We start from the raw sequence: 26023 nt of genomic DNA, 5'->3' as shown, positions 1-26023 counted from the left end.
CCAATCGGAGGGTGCTTTGCAAAGGACCCCGAGCCTATCGCAGAGGTGGTTCCTCTTCCGCTCCGGCAGTTTGAAACCGTCGGTGCCGGCGGCCGGCGCGGCCGCAGCAGCAGGTGAGCGGGGGGGGGCCCGGGGGCCGCGCCGTCCTTCCCACAGCACCCCTGCTCCTGCCCGAGCGTGGAAGCACTGCCCCCGAAACCCCACCCCGAGTCTCCTGAGGGTGCCGTGGGCACTCCCTGCCCACAGGTTGGGCTGTTGCCTTAAAAGCCCTGTATAAGACAAGAAAAGGAGAATCTTCTGCTCATAATCTGTCGTATTCTCCGCTGCCTGACCTGCCTGGTTTCTCTGGGACACAGCGGTTTGTCGCTGTTGTCTCCGGCTGCCATGGCAGCCACGGTGTCGGCGCTGCCGGTGTCGGGCCAGCTGCGGAGCTGCTGTAATGAGTGAGGAATTAAAAGCGTGAGAAGCGCTGCTTTGCAAGGGAATACAGCTAAAGGGAAGGAATATGTCCTGCCTCTGCTGGCAGAAGGTGTAGTTCCCCAAGGTTCAGTACTGGGCCCAGAGCTGTTTAACTTGTTCAATCCGTGACGTGGATGAAGGGGCAGATGCCTGTTCAGCAAATTCACTGAGAAGTGGCCAACACCCCAGAGTGCTGTGCATCCCTCCAGAAGGACCTCGGCAGGTTGGAGAGATGAACAAAGACCCTGTGACATTCAGCAAAGGCAAGAGCAGGGTCCTGCAGCTGGGGAGGAACAGCCCCAGGCACCAGCACAGCCTGGGGCTGACCTGCTGGGGAGCAGCTCTGCAGAGAAGGGCCTGGGGCTCCTGCTGGACAACAAGCTGCCCATGAGCCAGCAGCGTGTCCTGGTGGCCAAGAAATCCAATGGGATCCTGGGGGACATTGGCAGGAGCATTGGCAGCAGGGGAAGGGAGGTGATCCTGCCCCTGCACTCAGCTCTGGTGAGGCCTCACCTGGAGTGCTGTGTCCAGGTCTGGGCTCCTCAGCACAGGAGAGACATGGAGCTGCTGGGGTGGGGCTGCAGGGGCTACAGAGATGATGAGGGGTCTGGAGCATCTCTCTTATGAGGAAAGGCTGAGGGAGCTGGGGCTGTTCAGTGTCAAGAAGAGACAGCTAGGAGGAGCCCTCATCAGTGTCTATAATTATCTGAAATAAGGGTGTCAAGGGAATGGAGTCCGGCTCTTCCTAGTAGTGCCAATCAATATGACAAGAGGTAAACAATATGCCAAGTGCCAAGCAATATGACAATGGGCAGACACACAGGAAGTTCTATCTGAACATCAGAGGGAACTGTATTATGCAGGTGACCACACTGGAACTGATTGCCCAGAGAGTCTCCCTCACTGGAGATATTCAAGAACCACCTGGATGCAGTGCTGTACCGTGCTCTAGGATAGCCTTGCTTAAGCGGGATGGTTGGACTAGATGACCCTCTGTGGTCTGCTCTGACCTTGCCCACTACATGACTCTCTTTCCTAGCTGTTGAGTCCTCTGGTCTGAACAAAGCACTAAATTATTTGGAAAAATCACCTCTCATTAAAAACAAAGCCAAACCCACAAAAACTTGAGCACAGCTTAATTAATTCAAAATTAAGGAGGAGAACAAGGATGGTGAGTCAGACCAGTGCACCCTCTTTCTTAAAAGTAGCAGTGTTACTGTTGCAATTATATGTATATGATTTGGAAGAAACTTTGGCTGTTAGCAGGAATCTTTCTTTAATGAAGTCAAACATATATTTTGGGAAATGCCCAGGTAAATTTAGAAGAAGCTGTAAGCTTGAGGAGGTTCTTCTCATTTTGTCTTTCACCATATAATGATTTGCAGCTTAGCAAATTAGCTTGTTGACCCAGAGGTGGTCTCTTAATATCCCTCGATTTCTCTTTTAGAAACTTATCTGGTATTTTGCGGTACTTAGTGCTTGTTCACTGAGATCAAAGCTGACAAGTTATTCTTAGGATGGCTTGACTGAGCAGGGATCTTCTTCTGAAGCTAAGGCCAAAAAAGGAAAGCATATGCCCAGTGGAAGCAAAGTCAGATTACATGGGTGAAATACAGAGATTCAGCTCTCAGGTAGGAGATTCATGTGGCCAGAGCTCAGTTAGACTTGAAGCTGGCCAGTACTGTGGGGGACAGAAAAACTAGTTTTTTAAAATATGTCAGTAATTAAAGGCAGTCCAGAAATAACATGAGCCTGTTACATAGGATAGTCACCTCATAAACAGGAACACAGACAAGGCAGAAATGAGTTCTTTGCTTCAGTCTGCAACATTGATGAGGTTCTTGATCACAGCCTGCATGTGTTCATAAGAAGGTCCTGCCTGAGAAACCTAATTCCCTATTATGACAAGGTGACCCACCAGCTTGATCAAGGGAAGCCAGTTGATGTGATCTTCTTGGATATCAGTAAGCTTTTGATACCATCTTTCACAGGATCCTTCTGGACAAAATGTCCAGCATACAGCTGGATAAACACATCATGTGGTGGATGAGCAACTGGCTTGTGAATTGGGCACAGAGGGTTACAGTGAATAGAGTTGCATCAGACTGGGGACCTGTCACTACTGGGGGGTTCCACAGGGCTCCATCTTAGGCCTGGTGCTTTTCAACATCTTCCTAATTGACTTGGATGCAGGCACTGAAGGTAAACTAAGTGGGTTTGTTTACAGTACTAGATTGGGTAGGGCTATTGATTTCCTCAAAGACAGAAAAGCCACCTGGGACAGGACAACCCTGGATGTATGAACAAACTGGAAAATGAGAGGCTGGAGAGCAGCTCCACTAAAGTGGTCTGGTGGCTCCTGGTCAATGGTAGGTTTAATATGGGTCAGCAGTGCCCTGGCAGCCAGGAGGGCCACCTGTGTCCTGGGGGACATCAGGCTCAGCATCACCAGCCAGGCAAGGGAGGGGATTGTCCTGCTCTGCTCTGCACTGGGGCAGCCTCACCTCCAGTGCTGGGGGCAGCTCTGGTGCCACAATATGAGAAAGACAATGTGCTATTTGAGAGCATCCAAAGGAGGGTAGTGAAGATGGTGAAAGGCTTTGAGGGGAAGCTGTGTGAGTGACTAAGGTCACTTTGGTTTGTCACTTCTGATGAAGGAACCTTTTGAGTTTTGGAAGGCCAGAGAGTAGTTTCAGTGATAAGTAGAGAACTAGATCCACTAGACTGCATGTCAGGAGCATGATCTTAGAGAACTAAAAAGAGAAGTCGGGACAGTGGTTATTGAACAAACTTTTCAATAACAACCTTTCTTTTCTACTTCCTTGGACTTGTCTGCATTCACATGGAGCTCCATTTGCCATCCTGTTTCTCAGAAAAATCAATAGTTCTTTTGATGTGTACTGAGAAGGGAAGAATAACAATATTTCTAACTTCCGGCTGCAAATACACATATAATTCCTGTAAGTGCTAGATAGTTTGTTCTTTGTGATCTTCACTAATGCACACCTTTGAATAGATCCAGGGCTTTTAGAGTAGTCAGGATGCACAATTTTAGAAACTATGTAGGAAAGATATGAAGTTGAAGTTGACTTTTTAGGATTACATATGTATTTTTTGGTATTTAAAGAATTTATCATGTAAAAAAAGGTAGAGTGCTAGTATAGAGCTGTTTGATTATGTAGCGAGACTAAAACCAAGGGTGTATGTATATGGATTAATTCACGTGAAAGAGGAAAGAAGAAAATGATCAGACCAGGAGGCAATGAAAAAGACAGAGCTGACAAAGGCAGTATTTCTCTTGTCATCTACACACAGATATACAGGAATAAAAAGTACAATGTAAACCTTCATTAGACTGCTTTTCTTTTTCACTTTAAGAATGTCATATATGAGGGCTCAGCAGAAGTAGGAAGATTATAATCATGTCTTTTGAACCTTAAGCTACAGGAAATCTCAGCCTCTGAAATTGTCTTTATACGATTTTTTTAAACATCCATCATCAGCACAGAAATGAGCTTACCATTCTGAAAGGTGTAAAAATATCCATGGCAGAGAGAGCTTTGGTGGTGTGGGAAGAATCAGTGTTTAGAATAGCTCAAAGAGCATTTTATTAATTAATTAATTGCTATCTGTATTAATTAATTACTATCTGTATTCCTATGTAGAGAGCTGTGAGAGTTTTGCTACTTTGAGAAACGTTGGTGTTTAAGTAGGATATTCCTGTCAGTTTTATGACAGTACAACTAGCAATTTAAAATTTACATTTCTGTCAGAAAATGTTTAAAAGACAAGAATATTTTAATTGACAGATGTAAAGATCTCTCTAAAAATGAATTTTCCTTGCAAGTTTTTGCTACATTGTACAGTCAGTCAGTTCCTTTTCTTTATTTATAGTGGTATGCCTTCTCTCCTGATAACTCCATGTTCCACATGTCTGATTGTCTTTCATATGCATCAGGCACCATATCACTCTGCCATTCATTCGTTTAAAAATTCATTTTGCTTTGTACTGTTTCCCCTCATTTTGTAATTTCTTTCATCTTTCCCTCCCTTGCCAAATCCTTTGGAGTCCTTTTCTCTATATTGTGTTAAATCTTATCACAAGAGCTTCAGTTCTTCACTGAAGGACCTATTCAAGGCTGTAGTAAATGAAAAGATACATATATCTTTCACAAGGTCGTCTTCAAGCGTCTTATCAATTTTTCAACATCACCCACTTCCTAAATATTCAAAGAATCCCTCACTGTCTTCCTAAGAAATTGCTGGAATGATTGATATTTATTGAACCTAAGACATTACTTGTCTTTCTACATCTATTCATCTTCCTGGGCCTGTAACTCAAAAAAAAAGATGGGAGAGTGTTGTTGACCAGTAAGGTTCAGGGTATTGAAAGGAGTGTTCAGGGCACTGCCCTGTCTTGGGCCGTGTTTGAGGCCCTGTAGTGGGTGGGCACAGTGTAGTTTATACGTTATTATGTTGCTCCGAAGAAATTTTGTACTGAAACACTCTAGTAAACTCAAAAATGATACAGTGTGACTAAGAATGACAGATTGACACAGGGGTGTATTTTAACTGCTTTGAGGTCTTTCCTTGTTTTCTTATAAGTTAGTGGAAGTATTTGCATTATTTTGAGTATAGTTGAGGTCAGAAAGTTTCCAGCCTAGCATTATATAATGACACTATTCAATCAGTTTAGTGTACTCATAGAATAGCCATTTAGAACAGGCATTGATCCAGGTTTTACAGCAGAATCTGTTTCTGGGGAAAATGTTGGTGAATATGTTTACATACTGAAACTGAAAAATGAAGTTCAGCTTCTGCTGTTTTATAGACTTTGTGCAAAATGTCATCGGATGAGGAGAGAGGCACAAGTCCAGTTTTGCCAAAAGACATTGTTCAGGAAATTTCTGTTTCTACAGATCCTCAGGTAGGACAGAAGCAATGATTGATTTACTGTCATGGAATTTTATTTGGCAAAGGATATCTATGAGGGAATCTAACTAAATGTGCATCTTTTTTTTATATTTTACATACACCAGAAAAATAATAAAAATGTTAATGAAAAGAAACAAAGTAGACTGCAAAAAAACTGGTACTAAAATATGTTCAGTTAGATTCCTCTTTTGTGCATTTCACAGGAAATGTATGTAAATTTTTTTATCTAAACTTTTAGTTTGCAAGTAAAACAGGCAATTTTCTTACCTTTTTTCCCTAGTGTTATTCTTTATTTGTGTTAAGTCTTATCAAAAAGACAGAATTTTACACAGTAGCATAGAAACCCATTATTTTTGAGAGATGAAGAGTAGCTATTTTTTAGGCTTTCCCCATGATGTTGTAAAAACTGAATTTATTTTCATGTATTTAGTTCCCTTGGAGTAGTATTATGACCAAGTTAATCACTGACAGGAAATGATTGCTTTGTGATTTTTTTTTTTTTTACTTTTTTCATCAAATATGTCAGGATGTGCTGTAGCTATAATACTGGAGGGTTTCCTTTTCTGTGCTCATTATTCTTTCAAGGGGAGGCAATGGTACTGGATAAACTCTTTGTACCATTCTTTTGAAAGAAGCATATTTTCATCATTTAATAATTGGTTATTCCTATTTGAGTAGTAGATTGTGTGTTTTGTCTTTTGTTAGGATACCATCCAAACCAGTTTTGACAATAACATGTTTTGCTAGTTGCCCTGTAGAAGTGCCTCTCCACTTTTGTCACCTGGTGAAATGGGCATATACAGCAGCAGCACTCCTTAATTAAAAGGTTTTCTTCTTTCTTTTTTATACCTTTTGGATTGACTTGTACCTTTTAAACAACATTTTAAGAGGCAATTAATTTCTGCAGCTTGTATACTTCTCTATTTGGGTTTGTATCTCACAGTGAAGTTTTTATAATCTTTGTTTAGGAATAGTAATGTATCAGTGCTTCCAATGCTTTTTGTAGTCAGAGAACAAGATAAAATTATCATGCTACAAATTTTGAAGGACCAGAATTTTCTGTTATGACTTGGTTGATTATCAAAGAGGCTCCAAGGCCACACTGTAGAGAATGAGTGACTGTTTTGTCAATGAGAACGTATCTAGAGAAAAATAGTTCCAGTTGGAACTGGCCTACATCAGTCATCGGCCAAACTGCCTGACTATTTTGTGGCTGACCAAAAGTTAAAGCATGTTATTAGAGGGCATTGTCCAAATGCCTCTTAAACAGTGACAGGCTTGTGGCATCAAACACTCTCCCTAGGGAAGCCCATTTGATTGCCCTCTCTGGAAAGAAATGCTTCCTTGTGTCAAATCTGGTCCTCCTTGACAAGATTTTGAAGCATTCCTACTCATTCCATCACTGGATCCCAGGGAGAAGAGATAGACATCTTCTCTCACTCCCCATGCTCAGGAAGCTGTACAGAGCAAAGAGGTCACCTCTCAGCTTCTCTTTCTCCAAACTAGAGAAACTCAAAGTTACCACTGGTAGGAGTTTGTTACTGTTGAAAAAGAACCCTGAGGTCAGTACACTACTTCCCTGAGGGAAGTACACTACTCCATTTAGATAATTTTGGAAGTTCCATTCTGTTTTGTTTGGTTGGGGTTTTTTGATAATGTGTTACTTTTAAATGGAGACCAGATTAGTAATTTTTCCTTGCAAAGAGACCCATTCTTAGAGAATTTCCACTACTTACAATGGGTTATGAGACTTTATCAATTCAATCTGTTCTTGACATATTGTGTGGTTGACTACAATCCTTAGTCGTGTCTGTAGATTTTTATTTTAAAAAATAGAAAAAAATCTCAAAAGAATCTGATCTTTTTTGTGTCACCTGTTCATTGCATCACTAGATTTGCTTCTGAAAAACCAAGGCATTAAATTGTCAAAATTCCACTGACCTTCAAGTCATAGAACTATAATTCTCTAGTTTTATACATGAATAGAATTGTTGGCAGTTGACAAAATAGCTTGAAATTTTTTTTTTAAAGCAGAACCAAGATAGTAAACCAAAGATATATTGTCAATTTTATTTTATTATGGTTTTATTTTAAATGTACTGGTCAATATTGCATTCCAGTTGCAGCATCCTTGTTATGTAGTATCTAAGATTGAGGAGTACACTCAATCACTCAATGTTTCCGTACATATTCCCACACTGTCTCCAGGATTGTTTTTTTGTTTTGGTGAGTGTGTCTAAGTTTCTGAGTACAACTGGGATACTGTGCTTTCTTCAAGATTTACCTTTCAACTTAATTTCAACAGTGTAATATTGTAATTTATAAACATTTATTTCCAGATTTGTCACTGGATGCTGTCTTTTGACACTTTCTGTTGGGGCATAAGCGTGCGTATTCCTGTTCAGAGTGGATTCTTTGAGTTTTAATAAAAGAGTTAGAACTTGAATGAAATTTCCTGCATTTTGAATGCTAGACATGTCTATAGTAGGACAGATAGTGTGATAATGAATAAATTGGGTGATTCAATGTGAGACACCTGCTTGCATGTGACATCTAACCCACTAGGTCCTTTGAATTGACTAAGATAATCATGGAGGCAACTGGAGCAGCTCTGTCTGAGAACTAACTTGTTTGTGGGGAAGAATTAGCTTTAGGTTGCTATTTGGTTACATGATCTCTTAGAATAAGACAGAGTTGTGATCTAACATCTGCAAAATCATTAAATTTATATTAGTTAAGGCAAATACTGGTTTTGTTACTCAGCTGAAATTTTGCTACAGGTAGTTTTATATGGTATGTGATTCCTGATTGAGTAACAGATGTGAAGATAGCGCTGTTTTCTTCATTTGATACCTTATGAAATCTAAACTGTATATGTTTAGGAAGATGTGGCTGTGGAAAAAAATGGTAACTTTTTGATTTGCAGCTAAATGTACCTTTTACATGGAGTGTGACACTCTTATTCAAAAGATATATCATGTATTTGTAATTTTGTAGCTCTGTATACATTTATTTAGGCTTTTACTCTGAATATGATAGATTAGAAGATTGGAAATGAGCATTTAAATGGAAACTAGAATTCAGATAAAATGTACTAAACCTAGCATCTTAAATTCTCTAATTAGTTGAAACACACAAAAGTATAGAAGTTACTTTGAGAGTTTTGAAGTGTTATCCTTTTCTGTTGCTAGATACAAAAACATATTGCATGTAATTAGTACCTTTCATTGATTGTTTTCACTCTAACTTTCCCCAGATTGAAGAGGAAATTAATTTTTGAATTCACACTTGGTTTCTGAGGTTTGACTTCATTAGGATACTGAATAGAACTAATATGATAATGCTAAGTGAAGAAAAAATAACTGCTAGTGGCCTGGTTTAGTATTTTCCAATGGGCATAGTTTTCCAAATCCTTAATTTGTAGGTTTGATTTGTTTTAGTATGTAACTGGTACTGGGACTTGTTTAATTAATTATAAGATTGTATGTTTAACCTATAATACATTCATTGTTTACAATTTCACAATGAACACTAAATACCTTCATCCTGAAAATCTGTTTCACTATGAGGTTTCAAAAAATATTAATTGGCTTACTTTGGTGCATAACATAATGTCACATACCAGTTAGATGGGTTCTTAACAGTAAAGTTTCTTTCTAAGTTATATATACACATTCCATATATCTGTGTCATTTAAAAAAATAATATAAGGTGAGAATAATTATACACACTCTAAAAAAATTTGTGTGTTATCAAATCTCTTTTAATGAATGGCTTTGCAATTTCCACCAAAGAAATTATAATGTTACAGAGTGTGAAGTGTGACTGTTCAGTAGCATCTTTATCATGGCTATAAAAATACATGTTTTTCTTTGAAGCATTAGTGATAGTGATGAGAAATAATAATAGCCAATTAATAGTTTACATAATCTGGGACTGAAGTTTTTTTCTAGTTCTTGTTTTGGATGCCTATTATAGTATCCAGTGCTGGCAAATGTGAGAGTCTTTCTGTGCAATTATTACAGTGCATATAGTTGTAATCAGAAGGAATGTGAACATTAAACAAGAGAAAGTTAAATTATTATAGTTACTGTAGGAAAACAGCTCACTTTTGCAGCTTTAAGGGAAATAGTCTTAGTTTTCACCACAATAATAAAAAAGAAGCCTCTCAAAATTATAGAAAATAATTAGCACTCCTTACGTATGCCTAATTTTTAAAAATGTAATTGTAGTTTTATAATTCTTTGTTGCTACTTTGCTTCAGGATGAATATGAAGAGCTGTTTCGTTATACTGTAGTGACTCCGAAGTTTGAGCAATGTATCTCAAAGTTGCCAGAACTTGCCCCAGAACAGAGAGCACCTGACAGAATTGCAGGGGTTACAGATGCCAGTCACCATAAGATTCCAGGTAGTATGCCCAAGGCTATGTGTTGAGCTTACAAGAACAATGATGCAAGTTTTATTACTTATATTTTTAATTAGCTTCAATTTGAAAAAGATGTGTACGTCATTTGTAGTACATTTGCATTTTGCACAACAAGAAATTTAGGGAGGTATATTCCCTTAAGGGTTGGTTCTCTCTGGCATGGCTGTCAGATGACAGTGTTGATGTACTGACATTTCTTTGTGTTTTCTGGTGCAGGTGTTTAAAGATGGTTGATGTAATAACAGAAAAAGGGATACCCTTACTTACAGTATACTCTGTTGAAATTGGATGGATCACAGCTGGTGTTGCTCAAGCTTGTACTGCTGTGATAGAGAAATACATATTGCAACAATGATTATTTGGAAGGGAGGATTACCTTAAAAGGGCTTTGTGTAATGACCAATCAAGTCACTACATGAATGTCATTCTTGCTCTTTTAGTTCAATCCTGTTATTCTGGTTTTATTTTATTGCTTGATATTTAGGACTCTAAACATAGCATCTTGTGATGCATTAGTAACATGGATATTTTTGATCATGTTATTTGCTTGTCACATAGGATTTAGGTTGGGAAATTTGCTTTGATTGAGAATTTTGCTTTGCTGTTAATTTTGCTTCAGCAGAAATAGTAAACAATCACACCTGCATTATTTATGGAAAAACTGACTTTAGCTTCTATTTTTTATCATTCTATTTAATTATAAAAATATTTAACTACCTTTCTGTCTTCTTTTGAAACCTTTGTGGATGGCTTTATGTCTGCTGTTTAGAGGACCAAGTAATGTATTTATATCTTCCAACTTGGAAGCTTGGTCAATGCTATTTCTTTAAGTTTTTAGGCTCTGGAGCAGCTGCTAGAGAATCTGTATGGAAGGATTAAGGCTGCAGGAGACAGCAAGTGGTAGTGATGACAGCTGTGTAATGACCTTTAGCCCTTGTGTCCATCATGTCCTGCCTACCTTCTGCTCTCACCTTGACCTCATGGCACCACTCCCAGGATACACCAGGCCTTAACATAAATTGTGTGTTAGCCAAAATCTGAGCAGGATGTACAAGAACAGTTAGGGCACGAGCAGAATGTCTGCAGTACACAGATCACAGTGCAGCTGTGACTCCTGTTGCCAGTCTCTGCATGTGAACTATCATGACGCAAGCTGTTCCCAGTTCTGCAACAGTCTGAGTGGGTTAAAGCCAGCTCAAGTCCATTGCTATGTTGCAAGTTCATTTTGCTGGTTAGTTTTTATACTGTGCTGGCTCAAGCCCTGCTTATCTGGCTAGCACAGAGGTGCCTTCAGAGTTCTCAGTTGACTAGGGTCACTTACACAAGCAGTTGATCCACTCAACTGGTGCAGCCTTTTATTAAAAACAGAAGCCAGTCAGAGCATCTTCCTGTGCTTCAGCTTTCTTTAAAACATCTGTGATCACTCCCTGTATTCTTCACATAAGCAGAGTGCTTATCTCCTCTGAATGTTTTTCCGCTGTTGATCAGTCACATTCTAAGTCACAGATTGCCAGGATTCAAGTATATTTGCAAAACTCTTGATTTGTAGAGTAAATGTCAGCTGTTGGAACTGTTTCTCCACCTGAGCTGGTGTTCTTAAAAGAGCCGTAAAAAATTTCAAACCCAGGTATGTGGAACTATATAATGGAGCAAATTCTAATTTTGGTATTGACTTCAGTGCTCTCTCTCTGCTTAAAGTTTTGTTTTTCAGTTTGAGCGGAATATTGTTTTGTAAGGGAATTCTTGTGATATTCTGCTGGTAATAAGAAAGAATATCAGAATCAAAGCACTAGACTCTTGTGCTTTTTTTGGTACATGACTATATACTTTACTTTCTATCATATTTGTCTGTAGAGAAAATTGTAGTCAGTCATCCTGTCTTTTTTTAACTCTTTCAGATGGGTTATACTCCTACTTTTTAATTTTTTTCTGGGGTGTATTGGGCTTGCATGGCCAAACTTTAGTAGTGGGGGTGCTACAGGGCGTGGCTTCTGTGAGAAGCTGCCAGAAGCTTCCCCATGTCCAACAGAGCCAGTCCCTGGCAGCTGCAAAGGATGGGAGTGCAGTTGGCCAAGGCTGAGCCAATTTTAAATGCTGATAACACCTCTGTGGTAAGAGATTTGAGAAGAGAAAGAAGTTTTGCACAGTTGTAATTGTGATCACAGAAGAACAGAGTGAGAATATGAGAGGAACTGTACACACCAAGGTCAGTGGAAAAGCAGGGGCAGGAGGTACTCCAGGCACTGGAACTGGGATTCTCCTGCATCCCATGGTGAGACAGCTGTGCCCTGCAGCCCATGGAGGTCAGTGGGGGTACAGGGATCACCTGCAGACATGGAGGAGACCCACACTGGAGCAGGGGAATGTCTGAGAGGGGGCTATGACCTCCTGGGGAGCCCACACTGGAGCAGGGACCTGCAGACATTCAGAAAACTCCTAAATTTGAGTTTAATACTATACCTCTAATGCTGATCAGGTGGGATTGTTTACCAGGTTGTTTCTGAAGGACACTTTATTTTTTTTTGTTAAATTCTATTCTTTTGGCATTGCTTGCTTATTCATACTAAAAAACAGGCTTTTTGACATTTGGCTCTAATGCTGCTACTGTGTTAAAATAACAAAATCATAAATTATTAGGTTAGTGTTCTACAACTGTAAACCAAAATGGATGAATGTGCTGAGCATGGAGTTAAAACCTGAAAGTTTACTCTTCTGCAGAGCTTCTCAGGTTTACAAGGTATTTACCCCTTCTCCACATGATGGTATTGGGATCAACAGAATTTCCAATGGCTTCTCAAATGAAGTTCTGGTTATGAAGTATTCTTTGATCTGGATGCTAGCATTATGATGGTAGAAGTCTGATTACTGATAATCTTTATTTCTTGCAGAAAATTTAAGTATACATAGTGTCTTCCCTAACAGCTTTCAGTCGAATAAGAAAAGTAATTGGAATAAACATACTGTATTATTCAATTCAGTTCAATGTCCAAATGTTTTTAAACTTTGAAACATAAAATTTAATTTCCTGTTCTTGTTACCAGTTTAGTTGATTAAATTTGAAAATTACAAAGACTGGAGCAGTGAATTATTTCTTGCAGTGATGTGCAATGATGACTCATACCCAAAGAGTGGAAAAATTCCTTCTCTTCAGGCCTGCCAGTCATCAGTGTATATATCCATTAGACTTCTTAGAACATTTTAGCAAATTGCTGTGCTCAGCTTGGGCCACTAATAGCATGTCATGTGTGAGAACAGTCTGTCAGAGCTTATTTACTTAATAAAAGCAGAAAAAGTCAGATACTAGAACAACACAGACATCTGGATAAAGAGTTAATTTCATTGCCTCTGTCTAGAGATTTGTTGCAGTAAGTGTGTGTGGAGATTTATTTAATGAAGTACATTACTATACTTATCATATCCAAATGGTTTCAATATCCTTGATACCTTAGCACACTGTAACTGAATGACATAATATGATTCTATGGAAGGAATAGAGGCAGCAGAAGGAGAGCCTTAGAAGTAAGAATTAAATTAATATGTGTACAACTAGAAAATTCTGGCAGTGCTGGAAAGCCAGGATGAATTTCATAAGATGGTGTTAGAAAGATTGGGGGAGTCAATGAAGATATGATACATCCTGTGGTAAATGAGATAAATGAAAGCTATGTTAGGATAATCTGTTCATAGGGAGAATTAAGGGAAGGGAGTGATGGACTAGTAATACCAGTGGCAGTTGTCAGTCTCTTTTGATATCCTGTTTTAATTGGTTACATTTTGTTCTGTTGGGGTTTTTGGGATTGGTTTTGGTTTTTTTTAAGGTGTCTAACAAACTGTGCTGTGTAGGTTGGATATCTTCATAATCTAACCAAGTAGTAGAAGTTTAGAAATAAAAACAAGGCTTCATGCATTTCATGTCACAACTGAAGGAAGGAGTGGCATGCAGGAATGGGGAAAAGTGGTGAAGGACAAAACTGTGAAAATTTGACACTGTCAGGTAGTTTGTCAGCTGCCAGCTGGATTCTTCATCACAGAAATTAAATGCATTTCAAGTAATATGGATCATCTGTCTGGCATGTCACGTATTTTGGAGATTTTTACAAGCAGCAAGTATTCAAATTTTGCCACTATCTTAACAATACCTTTGTCATTTTCAAGAAATAATGAAAAAAGCTAATAAAGCCTGATTTTTATTCTGTGATGGGGAATAATTTCTTTATGTTTTTTACCTCTGTAAAGTCTATAGAAATGATGTGTTAGATGGCACACCTTTAGCTCAAACTGGTGTTAATTTTATGATGTGTGGTTGCGTATTGCCATCTGTATTATTGTGAGAGAAATATCAAAAAGCAGTTGCCTCTGTTTCACAGTTCTTCCTTATTTCCTTTTTGTTTTGGAATATGAGTGTAGTAGTTTTGTGGCAGGGAGTATCAGCCAGACAGCTCTTCTCATTTCCTTAGGAGAGGGGGCCTAACAGTAAAAATAACTGTAAAAGAGTATCAACCATCAAGGCTCTGCCTTAAATAAATTAGAAACACACTTTTCTAGTGTCCACTGCAGATACTGCTTTGTGACAGACAAGCTTATCTCTTCTAGGTCCTATCAGATGTTTTTTTCAGAAGTGAGGACCAAAATGTTGTAGATTTCCTCTGTTTATGAAAGAAAAGAGTATTTTTTTTGAAGTTGCCATATTTGTTGTTGTTAGCAGGAATCTGCTAATACCTCTTTCTAATTTTCCTTTACTCAGTTGTCAACTCAAGTAACAAATTTTCTAATTTTTTAAGGAATAACTAAATATAAAACAATATTTTGCTTCCCAAGTTTGCTTAAACATTACTTTTATTCTCAGCTCAGAAGCATGTAAACTAGCATTTGGGCAGGGATTAACTTTATTGCAGTGGTACCTAGCCATAACTCCTGAAAGTGAAGATTTATTGTGTAAAGCTTTATATAAATTCATGGTAAATACTTCCTTTCTCAAATTGCTTGAACTCCAATTAGATGAACAAATTTAAAACTTTAAGAAAAATGTTTCATACAGTTACATATTAACATGGAAATATATCCCCAGGATACTTTGTGAATTTGTAAAGGAATACCACAGACCTGTTTACAGGCTCATTGAGGAAAAATGCAAAAATTAGTAGATTGTTGGCCTGAGATGTTAATTGTCAAGAAGCCTTTACTTAGATATGTTATTTCTGGCTGTATTTTTGGTGCTTGCTGTGATCATTCTCTTTCAAATTAACTTATATTAAGATACTGTATTTTAATGGAGCAGTACTTTTAAATTTATTGATGTTACAAACGATTGTCAGTTTAAATATATATGTCCAGGAAGCATGTGTTAGAATTTGATTGGTTTTTCTTATGTGGGGAAAGGAGTTTTCTGAAGTTTACATATATATATATAAATATATATATATGTGTGTGTGTGTGTGTATATATGTATATATATATGTATGCATACATATTATTTCTTTTTTACCAATGCCTGTCTTCTGATTTCTATACAGAATGTGGACCAGTTAGCCTTTCCAGAGTGTCAGTCCTTATTTGCTTGTTTCATTTTCAGTCTCAACATCAGTGAAGCAGGCTGATATGGATCAACCTGCTGTTTCAGAGGCAGCTTCTTCTCAGGAGTCCATACATGGTCCAGAAGAGGTCATCAAAACCACAGTGATTGAATTAACTGCACCAGATGAAACAGTTGCTCAAATAGAAAATATACTTGATCTCTGGAGTGGGAGTCTTAAGGTATTTGTATTGTATGAAATCCTTAAAAATCATTCATGGTTATCATTGTATTGTAGAGTGAGTGCAGGAGAAGCTGTAGTGTCATTGCTGGAAGAATGCTGTTTGCTGTTGCTGCATATTGTACATAAGCATATGTAGCATAGAATATCTTGTTTCCAAAACTTTGGAATAACTGTCTCCATTAGGGATGTTCAGATATCATGGTTCAATAGTCCATTGTGTCTGGTAACAGTTGTACACAGCGTGTGTAATGAAGCTATCACTGTAAATATTTATGTCTCCTTAATTGCTAAGTGTTTTAAGGTTAAAATAATAGAGAGGAAGGAATAGTTTAGACTCATTGCTGTTCTGTCATCCTTCTAACTTTTCAGACAAATATTCTGACTGAACTGAAAAATTGGAAACTTAATTTGGTTCAACATCACAAGCTTCAAATGAGACAAGAGAAAGAGAAACATGATGCACAAGTGAAACAACTGCAGAATGAGATGGAAAATCTGAAGGAGTTACTTCATACTTATGAAATATCTATTAGCAGGAAAGATGAGGTAATAAGCCAATTTCATATTTTAATAGTTCTTCTATTTTTAAAAACTTGCACACTAAATTTTTTGGTCCCTCTCTTTGAACAACTTTTTTTTGAAGCAAGTAACGTAGAGAAGTAAATAATACATTCAGACTGTATAGTAGAAAAATAATCATTGTTGCTAATAGGGTTGGCTGTACTAACAATGAAAACACATTATATGTACATACTTAGCATTGTTTGCTTTTTAAATCTAGAGTCTGCTTGTTTCTTATTTATTTAATGAAGATAGCAGAGGCTTAGGTGTGTCTATTATCTCTACACTTTAAAAACCTCTTCATTTTCAATTATTAGATTGGTTTTCCTCAATTTTAAATGGGCAGCATCTTGTAAATGTTGAAGAGGATCTATTTTAGGATTCTTAGGAATTTTATATTTGCACAAATACTTAAGATTGCCCTGCTGTCAACAGTGGAAACAACTTCAAAATTAACTAGAACTGTGAACATGGATATAAAATTTTGGTAGTTTTGCAATCACATAACATAATTGAGTCTTCTTACTGCTACCCTGAACATTTAACCTGGTACTTGAGAACACTTAATGGTGTTTGGGTTTCTAATTCTTACTTACATTTTAAAAAAGCAGAGATTGCAGGAGTTAAAATATGAATGAATATGATATTCTGTGTCCATCTGAAAAACAGTCTACAGACCAGCAAATATAAATGTTGTAACATTACAATAACGGGATTAGTCTTTGTACAATGTAAACTAGTACCTATGTGCATGGTTATTTCACCTTATGCCTTTCAAACATCTAATTTGATTGGATATCATTGTGTGTCAGTCATATTTAATGTGCCATAATTCTCAATGATATCTTGAAATCTCTATTTTGTTTTCTGCTGCCAAAGACATTATTTCTTCAGCCAATTTTATAGTTCTGTTTCTGAGAAAAAAAATCATTTTGATAGAAAATTACCATTACTACCACCTGAATGGAAGGTGGCAATGCTTCCATGCTTCCATATATCACTCCATAATATGAAAACTGCTGTATCCTGATATGGTCATAAACCAAGGACCATTAGCCTCACAAATATTACAAGTATTGTAGATTCTTATTTCACATTGTAAATCTCAAATGCTTTTTATTTGCAAAAATGTGCTAATTAACAAAAGTAGACTTAGGCTAAGACTTTAAGCTGCAACATTGAAAATTGATTTTTATTATACTTTTTCAATTAAAGTAATTAATATATCAATTTAATTTGCTTTCTATTTTAATTTTAGGTATAATTATTTTCATTGATATATGTTCAATGATTATTACTTGTTTATTAAAAATGCAATATAATGTTTACATATGCTAGCATGTATTATCATAAAATATTGTTCTCAACAATATTTATGTAGTACTTAAAATAACTTTACCTTATTCCCCAAAGTCCCAAGATATGTCACTGTTGACCATTGGAGTTGCTCATATGTGGCTGATGGCAGAATCTAGCTTAAGAAGTTAGGCAGAAAAATGGAGCAATATTCAGATTTGGTGTGCCAAATTTGCATCGTACCTGGCTTAATTTATAATTGGGGAACCTCAGCTGTTTGTGTACTCATTAAATTTAGAGATTGCTGGTAAAAGTCCCCAGTTGCAGTCTCTGTCCAGTGTGTCATCTTGCCTCTCAAATGTTTTAATTGCTATAAGCCTATGTATTGTCTTTCATGAGAACTTCTAAAGAGAGTAACAACCCTTAGTAAGATTTTTCTGGTTCATAGCAATGACTTAGCTTGTTTATTCCATTCAGACAAGTGAAATGAACTTCTAATATAAATGTTTCTGATTCATCAAATTCTCTTTGAAATAAGAGGTTCTTCTGATGTTATGCTAGAGTAACCTTTAATTATGAGAAACTAGCTAAGAAACCGCCAAATGTAGGGGAAAATAAAAATTCAGTTGAACTTCTAAAACTACACAATGGAAGTGCCACAATCTGAGTGTTGAAGCCACAGTAATTTTTATTCTGATTTGAACTCTGATTGTTGTTTCTTACTTGATCAGAGTAAGGGGAAGTTTAAGTAGAAAGCATCTGTTAAAAGCAAGTGCTTTAAGTGAAAAATAACTGAGATATAAAGTACATTCTCTTTGATCTTACAGTGACCATAGCTATTGATATAGTGTTAATAAATATTTTTGCAGGTAATTACTAACTTGACCAAAGCCTTAGAAAAGCAAAAGGAGAGACTAGAGGTGATGAAAAAGTTTGCGCTGTGGCGGATTCAGCATGTTAAAGCCAAACAAGAGGTATGTGCACAAAATCAAAATGCAGTGAAAACTAAAGCTCTGATCTCAAAAGGGTCAGAGATGCTGCAGTTCCTGTTACAGTTTGAAGAAATTATGTGTGTCTATTTTGATGTGTTTGGCAGTGTCAAATAAAAGTTTGAAAAGGTCAGTTCTAAAAGGAATGTTGCTGTCAGAATAGTCTCTGGAATGGGAAAAAAGCTGTTGTCTGCTGACCATTTTGCAATAGACTAGAATAGTCCAGTTGTTTTAAAGTAGCTTTTAACCAATTCTGAAGTCTAAATTTATTCAAAAGGTGTTTTACACCAACTATCTGCAATCTTTGTGACTTCAGGTTTTATATGATTCCCACAGTGAATCCAAATGTGCCATATACCCAACAAATGGCTTCACATGTCTCTTTACACCATGTATGTGAGGTTGTTGTTTGAGTGTCATTAAACTAAGAGTAAGACTGCTGTTGTGTGTTCACAACACACAGCACAAGGAGTTCACAAATGTGTTTTCTCATGCTGGGGACAGCAATGTGCCATGGCACACTGCAGGAACTGCAACTCAGTTAAGGGTTCCTCCTGTGATCTGTGTAATAAGCTGCAAAACAATCATCCACAGTAGAGTACCAAACTTTTTATCAACCCTGAACTTTCATATGATGTGCTTGTATTTACTTTCTAAGGAATATGCAATTAGAATGGCAGATAAACATTTCCAGACAGTTTTGCTGAAGAAAGTTTGGGCAGCATGGCGATCTGTTAGTGAAGAAAGATGGAAAGAAAAAGTAACAAGAGCCTGTCAGTTAAGGGCAGAAGACATCTGTGTCCAGCTTACCAATGATTTTGAAGCCAAAATTGCAGAGGTAATTTTTTTTTTCTTCTTTTACTCCTTAACTCCCAATCCTGTCTCTCCAAAGTATCTCCTTCTCAGAAACCTAACAAACATGAGCATTTTCCAGCAGAACAGAGCTCTCAAGTATGCAAGAAGACCTGAATGGATCTAAGACCACTACTGTGTTTTTAGACATGACTTTCTTTCCCTGCATCTGATATAAAATATTGTTGATCTGCATGCGCAGATGAAGTAAATTGGATTTTCCTGAGACAAAGCAAATCTCTGTTTGCCTATCAATGGGAATGCCATTTGTTTTCTAGCAGCATCCTGTTAGTATTGGCTAGGCATTTTATGGTTTTAATGAAGAAGACAATGGAAATAGAAGAGCATTAATACTTTGAATGATCATGATGAGTACAATTTTTTTCTATAATAGCTACTCTTTTAAATGTTGAAGTTGTTTGATTTTTCTTTAGCTTTCCAGTTAAACTTGTTAAAGAATTTTCAGAGCTTAAGGTAAAATAGTCAATCCGTGCATTGGTGTATGCTAAGTAATCAGTTTTAAAAAAATGCAACTTTTAAGAGCTTTGTATTTCAGCAAAAAATTAAACCTAGAATTTTAAGAACAGACATGCCAAATGTGTCTTAACAGCCTAAAAAACATAAGTAGCAACTTTCTCTGTTCTTTTCTCAGCATTTTTAGTTTTTTGCAGTATCTAGAGAATAGAGACTGGTGATGAAAATTTATCCTTATACTTAAATAAGTCTCTGAGAACACTTGCTCTTCTGTTGAATGAACCCATGTTTCTGCAGAGATCTGGGTTGTGCCACATGCCAACTTCTAAAAGAAAAAGGCAAGATATATTTCTGCTTAGGTAGAATCTGATGGTCCTTTTGAACAGTTTTGTCCTTGATATGCTCTATTATTAATATCGTGTTGTACTGCAAAGAAACTACAATGCACTGTTCATCTCATTTTCAAGTGAAAACCTCTATCTTTGTAAATATAGTAAGTTATTTTTAAAGTTAATTGATAAATATGTTTGTAGTTGGCATTCAGAAGTAAGAGCAACCTGTTTCTTCCTTCTGTTTTGTAGTTAACTGCTAGTTTGGAACAGACAAAAGCTGAGGTTCTGCGACTGCATGGTGAACGAGATCACTATGAAGACACCATGAAGAAAGCCTTTATGCGTGGTGTATGTGCTTTGAATCTGGAAGCAATGAACATGTTTCAAAGCAAGGACAGTAGGCCAGATCCTGGTTAGTATGAACAGCAGGTTTAATCTGGTAGTCCATGTACATCTTGGTTGGATTTGGAATTGTTTGTTTTAACGGAATTCCTTTTCTCTCGCTTTTTTTAATTTGAAAACTTTTGGGAATACAGAGTTTATTAAACTTTTATTGCTTTAAAATGTCCTGTTAAACATGTCGAGAAATACTCTGATGCTGGATTTCATACTGCTGTAGCTGAAAGGAGGAACATGTTCTCTTCATCCCATATTGCTGGGAGAGTGGAACCTGCAGAACTCCTAACAGAGAGTCAGAGGTGGCAAAGTTGTTAAAACACCAGGTTATGGAGCAGTGAACACAAAATCCTGAAAATTCCTTTATGATCTGGAATCTCAGTGATGCAATGAATCAGATTTTCCCAAGAGCTGTCTCTTCTTTCTTAATCTTGCTGTTGAATGTAAAAAGGGCAAGCAAATCTCTCAGGTTCTGTATTTAGCTTTAACTCCGTGCCAGAACAGGAAACACCAGTCTATTTTTATCAGCAGCATACCTGTAAAACCTGTGCAGCTACACAGGGAAGAGCTGCACATGCTTACAAATATATTGAAATCACTCCTTCAGAGTGAGGCAATTTATAGCAGTGGGAACATAATTGTGCTGGTGCAACAGCTACATTAAAGAGAAAATAGCTGTGCCAGCAGGAGTGCCACAGCTATACATGTGGCTCAACAACCATCTGTACTGGCAGCAGTGGTTAATAGCCTAAGAAAGTAACTTCACTTGCTAAATTTAACAATCTTACACAGAAGTTTCTGAACAACTTTAGAGAAATTCTTCACTGAAAAAGGTAGAGAGGAAGAGGAGATAAAAACCTGAAGAAGATATAAGAGGATACTTAACCTGAGCAGCAGTCTAATCCTGTTAAACAGAAGTGGTATTTGTGCAGTTGCTTAGGAAATTAATAAGACATAAGCTAAATGTAGTAGCTATGTGCTAGTAAAAACTTAGGATCAGTATTTGCAGAAGATTAAGAATAAATGATTTCTTGAAGATACTGAGTTTGGGAATAAAACTTCAGAGCATTTCCCAAGTACTTTATTTTTTCACAGTGTTACTAATTAAGAATTATTCTGTCTTGAAGAATTGACTTTTATTTGTTTGTTTATTGTTTTCAAAAAAACGTGCAACAGACAACAGGTCTCCCTGAGGTAAATGACTGGTATGAAAGCATTGTTTTTGTAGACTTACAAAAATGAGAGTAAGTAGTAAGGAAATTTAGAAAACTGAGCTCTAGAATAGTTGTGACCAGCCCCTGGGTTTCATGGACCAAACATTTTGCTTGATTTTTACCGAGAAGCTGGAACTGATACTCTATACCAGCACAACACCTAGAGATGTTGCTGTGCTGGATGTTAGGCTACCCCAACTCATCTTTTTGTATGTCCACTATTATGCTTTTTAATCAGACTTCATAACATCTCACAGACTCTGTTGTCCTCAGTCCCAAGCAGGTCATCAGCTTCCACCGCATCTGGTACCACCTTCTCCCCTGCCCTAGCCATATTCTCTTTTTCTTACAGCCAGATGGTGGTTTTAATGAAGTTGATTACATAATTATTTAATATGGTCGAACAACTGTTGATCTGCATTCTTAATCAGATAGAACAGTGGTCAGTACACTGGAAGACTGCAAACATCAGAGAAGATGACTGTGATTTGTTTCTATTTGTCTATTAATCTGTGGACATCAAAACTTCCATGTGCCAGAATCAGTCAACAATTATAAATTTATATGAGCACTGCAGTGCCACCTACTGTCATTGGATATAAAAAGCAGAATTTCACCCCTTTACAAATTTATTATTAGGTTATTTTAATATACACACAATCTACAGGTAAAATACATATTATATATATCATAATGTATTTATTAACAGTGTGTATCACAATCTTAATGGTTTAATAATATTTAGTGTCAGTGTTGATGGTGTTAAAGTATTTGCCTAATTTGCTGGCTCTTTTTAATTAGTAGTATATTAAGATTATTTTAGCCTTTTTAAATATTTAAAGGAACACTGAAGCAACAGAAACTCAACTTTTTGCTTATAAAAATCCTAACCCTGTTTTTCTTCAGTAACATAGATTGGATCTGACTGGTCTATAACTGTGCATTGGTCCAGTCTGTGCTTAAGTTTAATGTGTGTGTATGCACATAGATTTGTACAAAATTAATATTCTGGCATTCTTTTACTCTTGACATCAACAAACATTGCACAGTTTTGAAGCACTTTCCTTTTATTTTTCCTGCTTATTTTAGCTAATAAAAAAACCAAACGCAACTACCACACGATGTCACTCTAGTTCCTGGAATGAGCAAATTTCTCTCATCCTGGAACTCCTGCATCAGCTTCTCAGAAATAGGAGAGTAAATAAGAATACCTCTCTCTCCTTCCTTTAAAAAAATCTATATCTATTCTAAAAGGAAAAGGCTGGAACTGTTTGGAAAAGACTGTGCTTAGGTTTACAGATCTGGCATCCCCAGTGTTTGCATTGGGAGATAAAAGTATCCTAGATGGTTTTTGTTCAAGTTTATGCTTGCCAGTGGGAAGAGATGAGCGGGTGCCTGTAGATTGCCCCAGCCCTACAGCCAGGATGAAGCCACTGTCCAGCAATTATATGTGGGGATGAGATGCTGCTGCTAATGCATAACATTTTCTTTTAGTGTGAGTAAGCCCCCTTCAAGATCTTGTGCCCTCACAGAAGTCTGGTATGATCTTTGTGCTTTCCTATCTAAACTGGATTTAGTCTCTCAGGATAAGAGTACCTCTTGCACACTGGTTTTGGCAAGCAGTAGGAAGAATCTCAGCTCTTTGCACTACAAGTAGGTGATGTGTCATGGGGATGTTGAGACATAAGAAAGAAAAGAAGCCCCTTGAAAAACATTACAAGCATCTCAGAAGAGGATAAAATACAGGAATGTTTCTTTTTATCTGTCCACCTACTTTTAAAAAGAACAGCCTGCTCTTTTTTATTAGAAATTCCAAAGAAATACTACAATTTTTATTGTAACTTAACCTCCTCCATTTCCCCATCCCTTAGGGTAAGCTAGATTATGTGCTTATCCCATTACTTTGTGTTTCTAATAATAGATATAGGAAGCAGGAGAAATGATAATGCTACCACCAGTGCAGGAAGGCCACCTCCTTCACAATATAATCAAACCTCACCACCACCACCTCCACCAGCAGCTGTTCTTCAGATGGAAAACATGGTAAGCAAGTAGCTGGAACAGAATTGTATTTCCTAGTGACAAAAAAAATAAATTCTTTGACTGGGGCTTTTTTGAAGAGAGCCCAGGTCTAAAAGAAAACCTGCAGGTGTGTTCAGATGCACTGTGAAAATAAAGTGACTGGAGGACAGCTGCTGTGGCTTGCTGTATTTTCATTAGCTCTTTTTTTTTATTTTAGTGAAAATGCATTAAACTAATGAAGATGAGGTCACGACAGTAAGCGAAATTTGCTCTCTAAGATTCTGTCTGGAAAAAAGCTGTTAAGAGGGTTTTTTTAAAAGCTTGAATTTAATATTCTCTGGCAAGATAAAAAGCTGGCTTGACTTCAAACTTCTTTTTTAGGGGGGTAACAGATACAGATGTTGATAGAACTCAGCTTATTGTCCTGTCATATCAACTCAGCCAGATCATCATCTAGTAGCGTGGTTGTTTTGGACCTGCCCTTGAGTCATCCTGAAAACTTTGCCACTGTAAAACATTATCATGCTAGAGAGTAGGTTAGAACAGAGTGGGTGTGTCTCTCTCCTGACTTTTCATTCTAATAGTGATAAATGTTATTCACACCATTTCTACAATTGGTAGACAAATCATTTTAAATTAGACAATGAATAGTAACACTAGGATAAAATACCTGCAAAGACTTTATAATTAAAAGGGTAGTTGGGATAGTAAAAAAAATTACTATCTAAGGAGCAAAATTTTATTTTCTAGAAAGTAATACTCATTCTGTGTGAACTCTGGTTTCATTTAAGTTTTCTAGCCACCTGGCTCATGCAAGCACTCCTGAGACCAGGCTAGACTCTGATTCTCCAGTAATCATCACTAGCACAGCACCTGGATGTGGTGTGACATCAACTCAAAAACTGGTAACATGCTAAAGTTATCCTGCTCTTTGAAATTTCTCCCTCATTCCCTTTGCTGTGCTTCATGCTAAACTGCCCTCCTTTCTTTTCTGCTTTTGACACAGTTTGCTATCAGCTGTTAGAGAAATATGCATTATTGTATGCATGGAAGCTTTCTTATTATCTGCTCTGCCATTGCTAGAAAAGATTTCCACAGTGATAGAAGTACCTTCAGCTGTCACTCAAACATGCAGTCAGAAAGCAAAGCTAAACTATCCATGCTTCTTGATTTTTGTCAAATTAGTCTTTCCTTGGGGCAGAAATCATTAGCTTGAAATGCTGTGTCACAAGTGGAAAAAATTGAGTAATCCTGGTTGCAGCCAGGTAGAGCAAATTCAGTCCTGTGTAATGTAACTGGATTACCTGCAACATCATTTCCATTTAGGCATGTGACAGAAGCAGAAACACTAGAGCATTGTAAGTATTATGTTTATAATTTTTTCCAATTAATATTGAATTTATTTATAGCCCGTGGCAAAAGTAATAACATCTGCACAACAGAAAGCAGGAAGAACAATCACTGCTCGAATCACAGGCCGAGCTGATATGGGACAAAAATCCAGAGCTTGTGGGAGTTTAGCAGTGATGGGAGTTTCTCCACCCGTGAGTACAGTCGTTGTTGAGAAACATCATCCAGTCACTCAGGTAAATCAGATTATGCTTCTTAAAGTATTTTTATTACAACCCATCTGGTAATAGTCTGAAGAAAAATTACCTTAAGTAGTAAAAGCTCAATGCTTTAGACAAAACTCAGACTTGAGACTTGTTGAAAACAGTAAACAGTGCTTACCATATTTGTCTAGAAGGCACTGGTGAGGAGCTGTCATGGTTTAACCCCAGGCAGCAGCCAAGCCCCACACAGCCCACCAGAGAGATCAGGGAGAGAATCAGAAGGGTGAAAGCTGGAGAACTCATGGGCTGTTTAAGGACAGTTTAATAGGGGAAACAAGGGCTGTGCACACAAGCAAAATAAACCAAGGAATTAATTCAGTGCTTCCCATGAGCAGGCAGGTGTTCAGCCATCTCCAGGAGAGCTGGGCCCCACCATGCCCAGCTCACTTGGTTACTTGGGAAGACAAATGACAGCTCCACAAATGTCCCCTCAGCTTTCCTGCTTCTTTATACACTGAGCTTGGTGCCACATGGTCTGGAACATCCCCTTGGTCAGTTTGGGTCCCCTGTCCTGGATCTGTCTTCTCCCAACCTCCCAAGCAGCCCCAGTCCCCTCACTAGTGTAGCAGTACCAAAGCAGAAAAGGCCCCCACTTCCTGCCATGACTCACAGCTGTGTGGCTTGCTGCACATAGCTTTCAAGAATTTGGGCTCCTAAGCAGAAATGAATATTTAAATTGTATATTCTTAGGAGTTTA

At 37.6% G+C, this 26023-nt stretch overlaps 1 protein-coding gene across 6 annotated transcripts in view; it reads left to right on the top strand.

Annotated features, from left to right (window-relative positions):
- POC5 (POC5 centriolar protein) overlaps window positions 1-26023 on the top strand; it is a 27115-nt gene continuing 1092 nt past the window's right edge. Inside the window, exons 1-12 of one of the 6 annotated variants that reach the window (XM_079330250.1) lie at window positions 1-113; window positions 5291-5386; window positions 7734-7781; window positions 9659-9803; window positions 15394-15575; window positions 15947-16123; window positions 18304-18408; window positions 19082-19261; window positions 20331-20493; window positions 23613-23734; window positions 24505-24618; window positions 25123-25299. In XM_079330250.1, coding sequence (XP_079186376.1) covers window positions 5303-5386; window positions 7734-7781; window positions 9659-9803; window positions 15394-15575; window positions 15947-16123; window positions 18304-18408; window positions 19082-19261; window positions 20331-20493; window positions 23613-23734; window positions 24505-24618; window positions 25123-25299 — 1497 coding nt within the window. In that variant the 5' untranslated portion in view covers window positions 1-113; window positions 5291-5302. Of the gene's footprint in view, window positions 114-1438; window positions 1631-5288; window positions 5387-7733; window positions 7782-9658; window positions 9804-15393; window positions 15576-15946; window positions 16124-18303; window positions 18409-19081; window positions 19262-20330; window positions 20494-23612; window positions 23735-24504; window positions 24619-25122; window positions 25300-26023 lie in introns of those variants that run through there. The other 5 variants (XM_079330249.1, XM_079330252.1, XM_079330251.1 and 2 more) reach the window with 5 other exon arrangements.

The sequence above is a fragment of the Erithacus rubecula genome (assembly GCF_903797595.1).
Source record: "Erithacus rubecula genome assembly, chromosome: Z".
Taxonomy (NCBI): Eukaryota; Metazoa; Chordata; class Aves; order Passeriformes; family Muscicapidae; genus Erithacus; species Erithacus rubecula.
The sequence above is the reverse complement of the archived record's forward strand: the minus strand, read 5'-3'. Positions and strand labels throughout refer to the sequence as shown.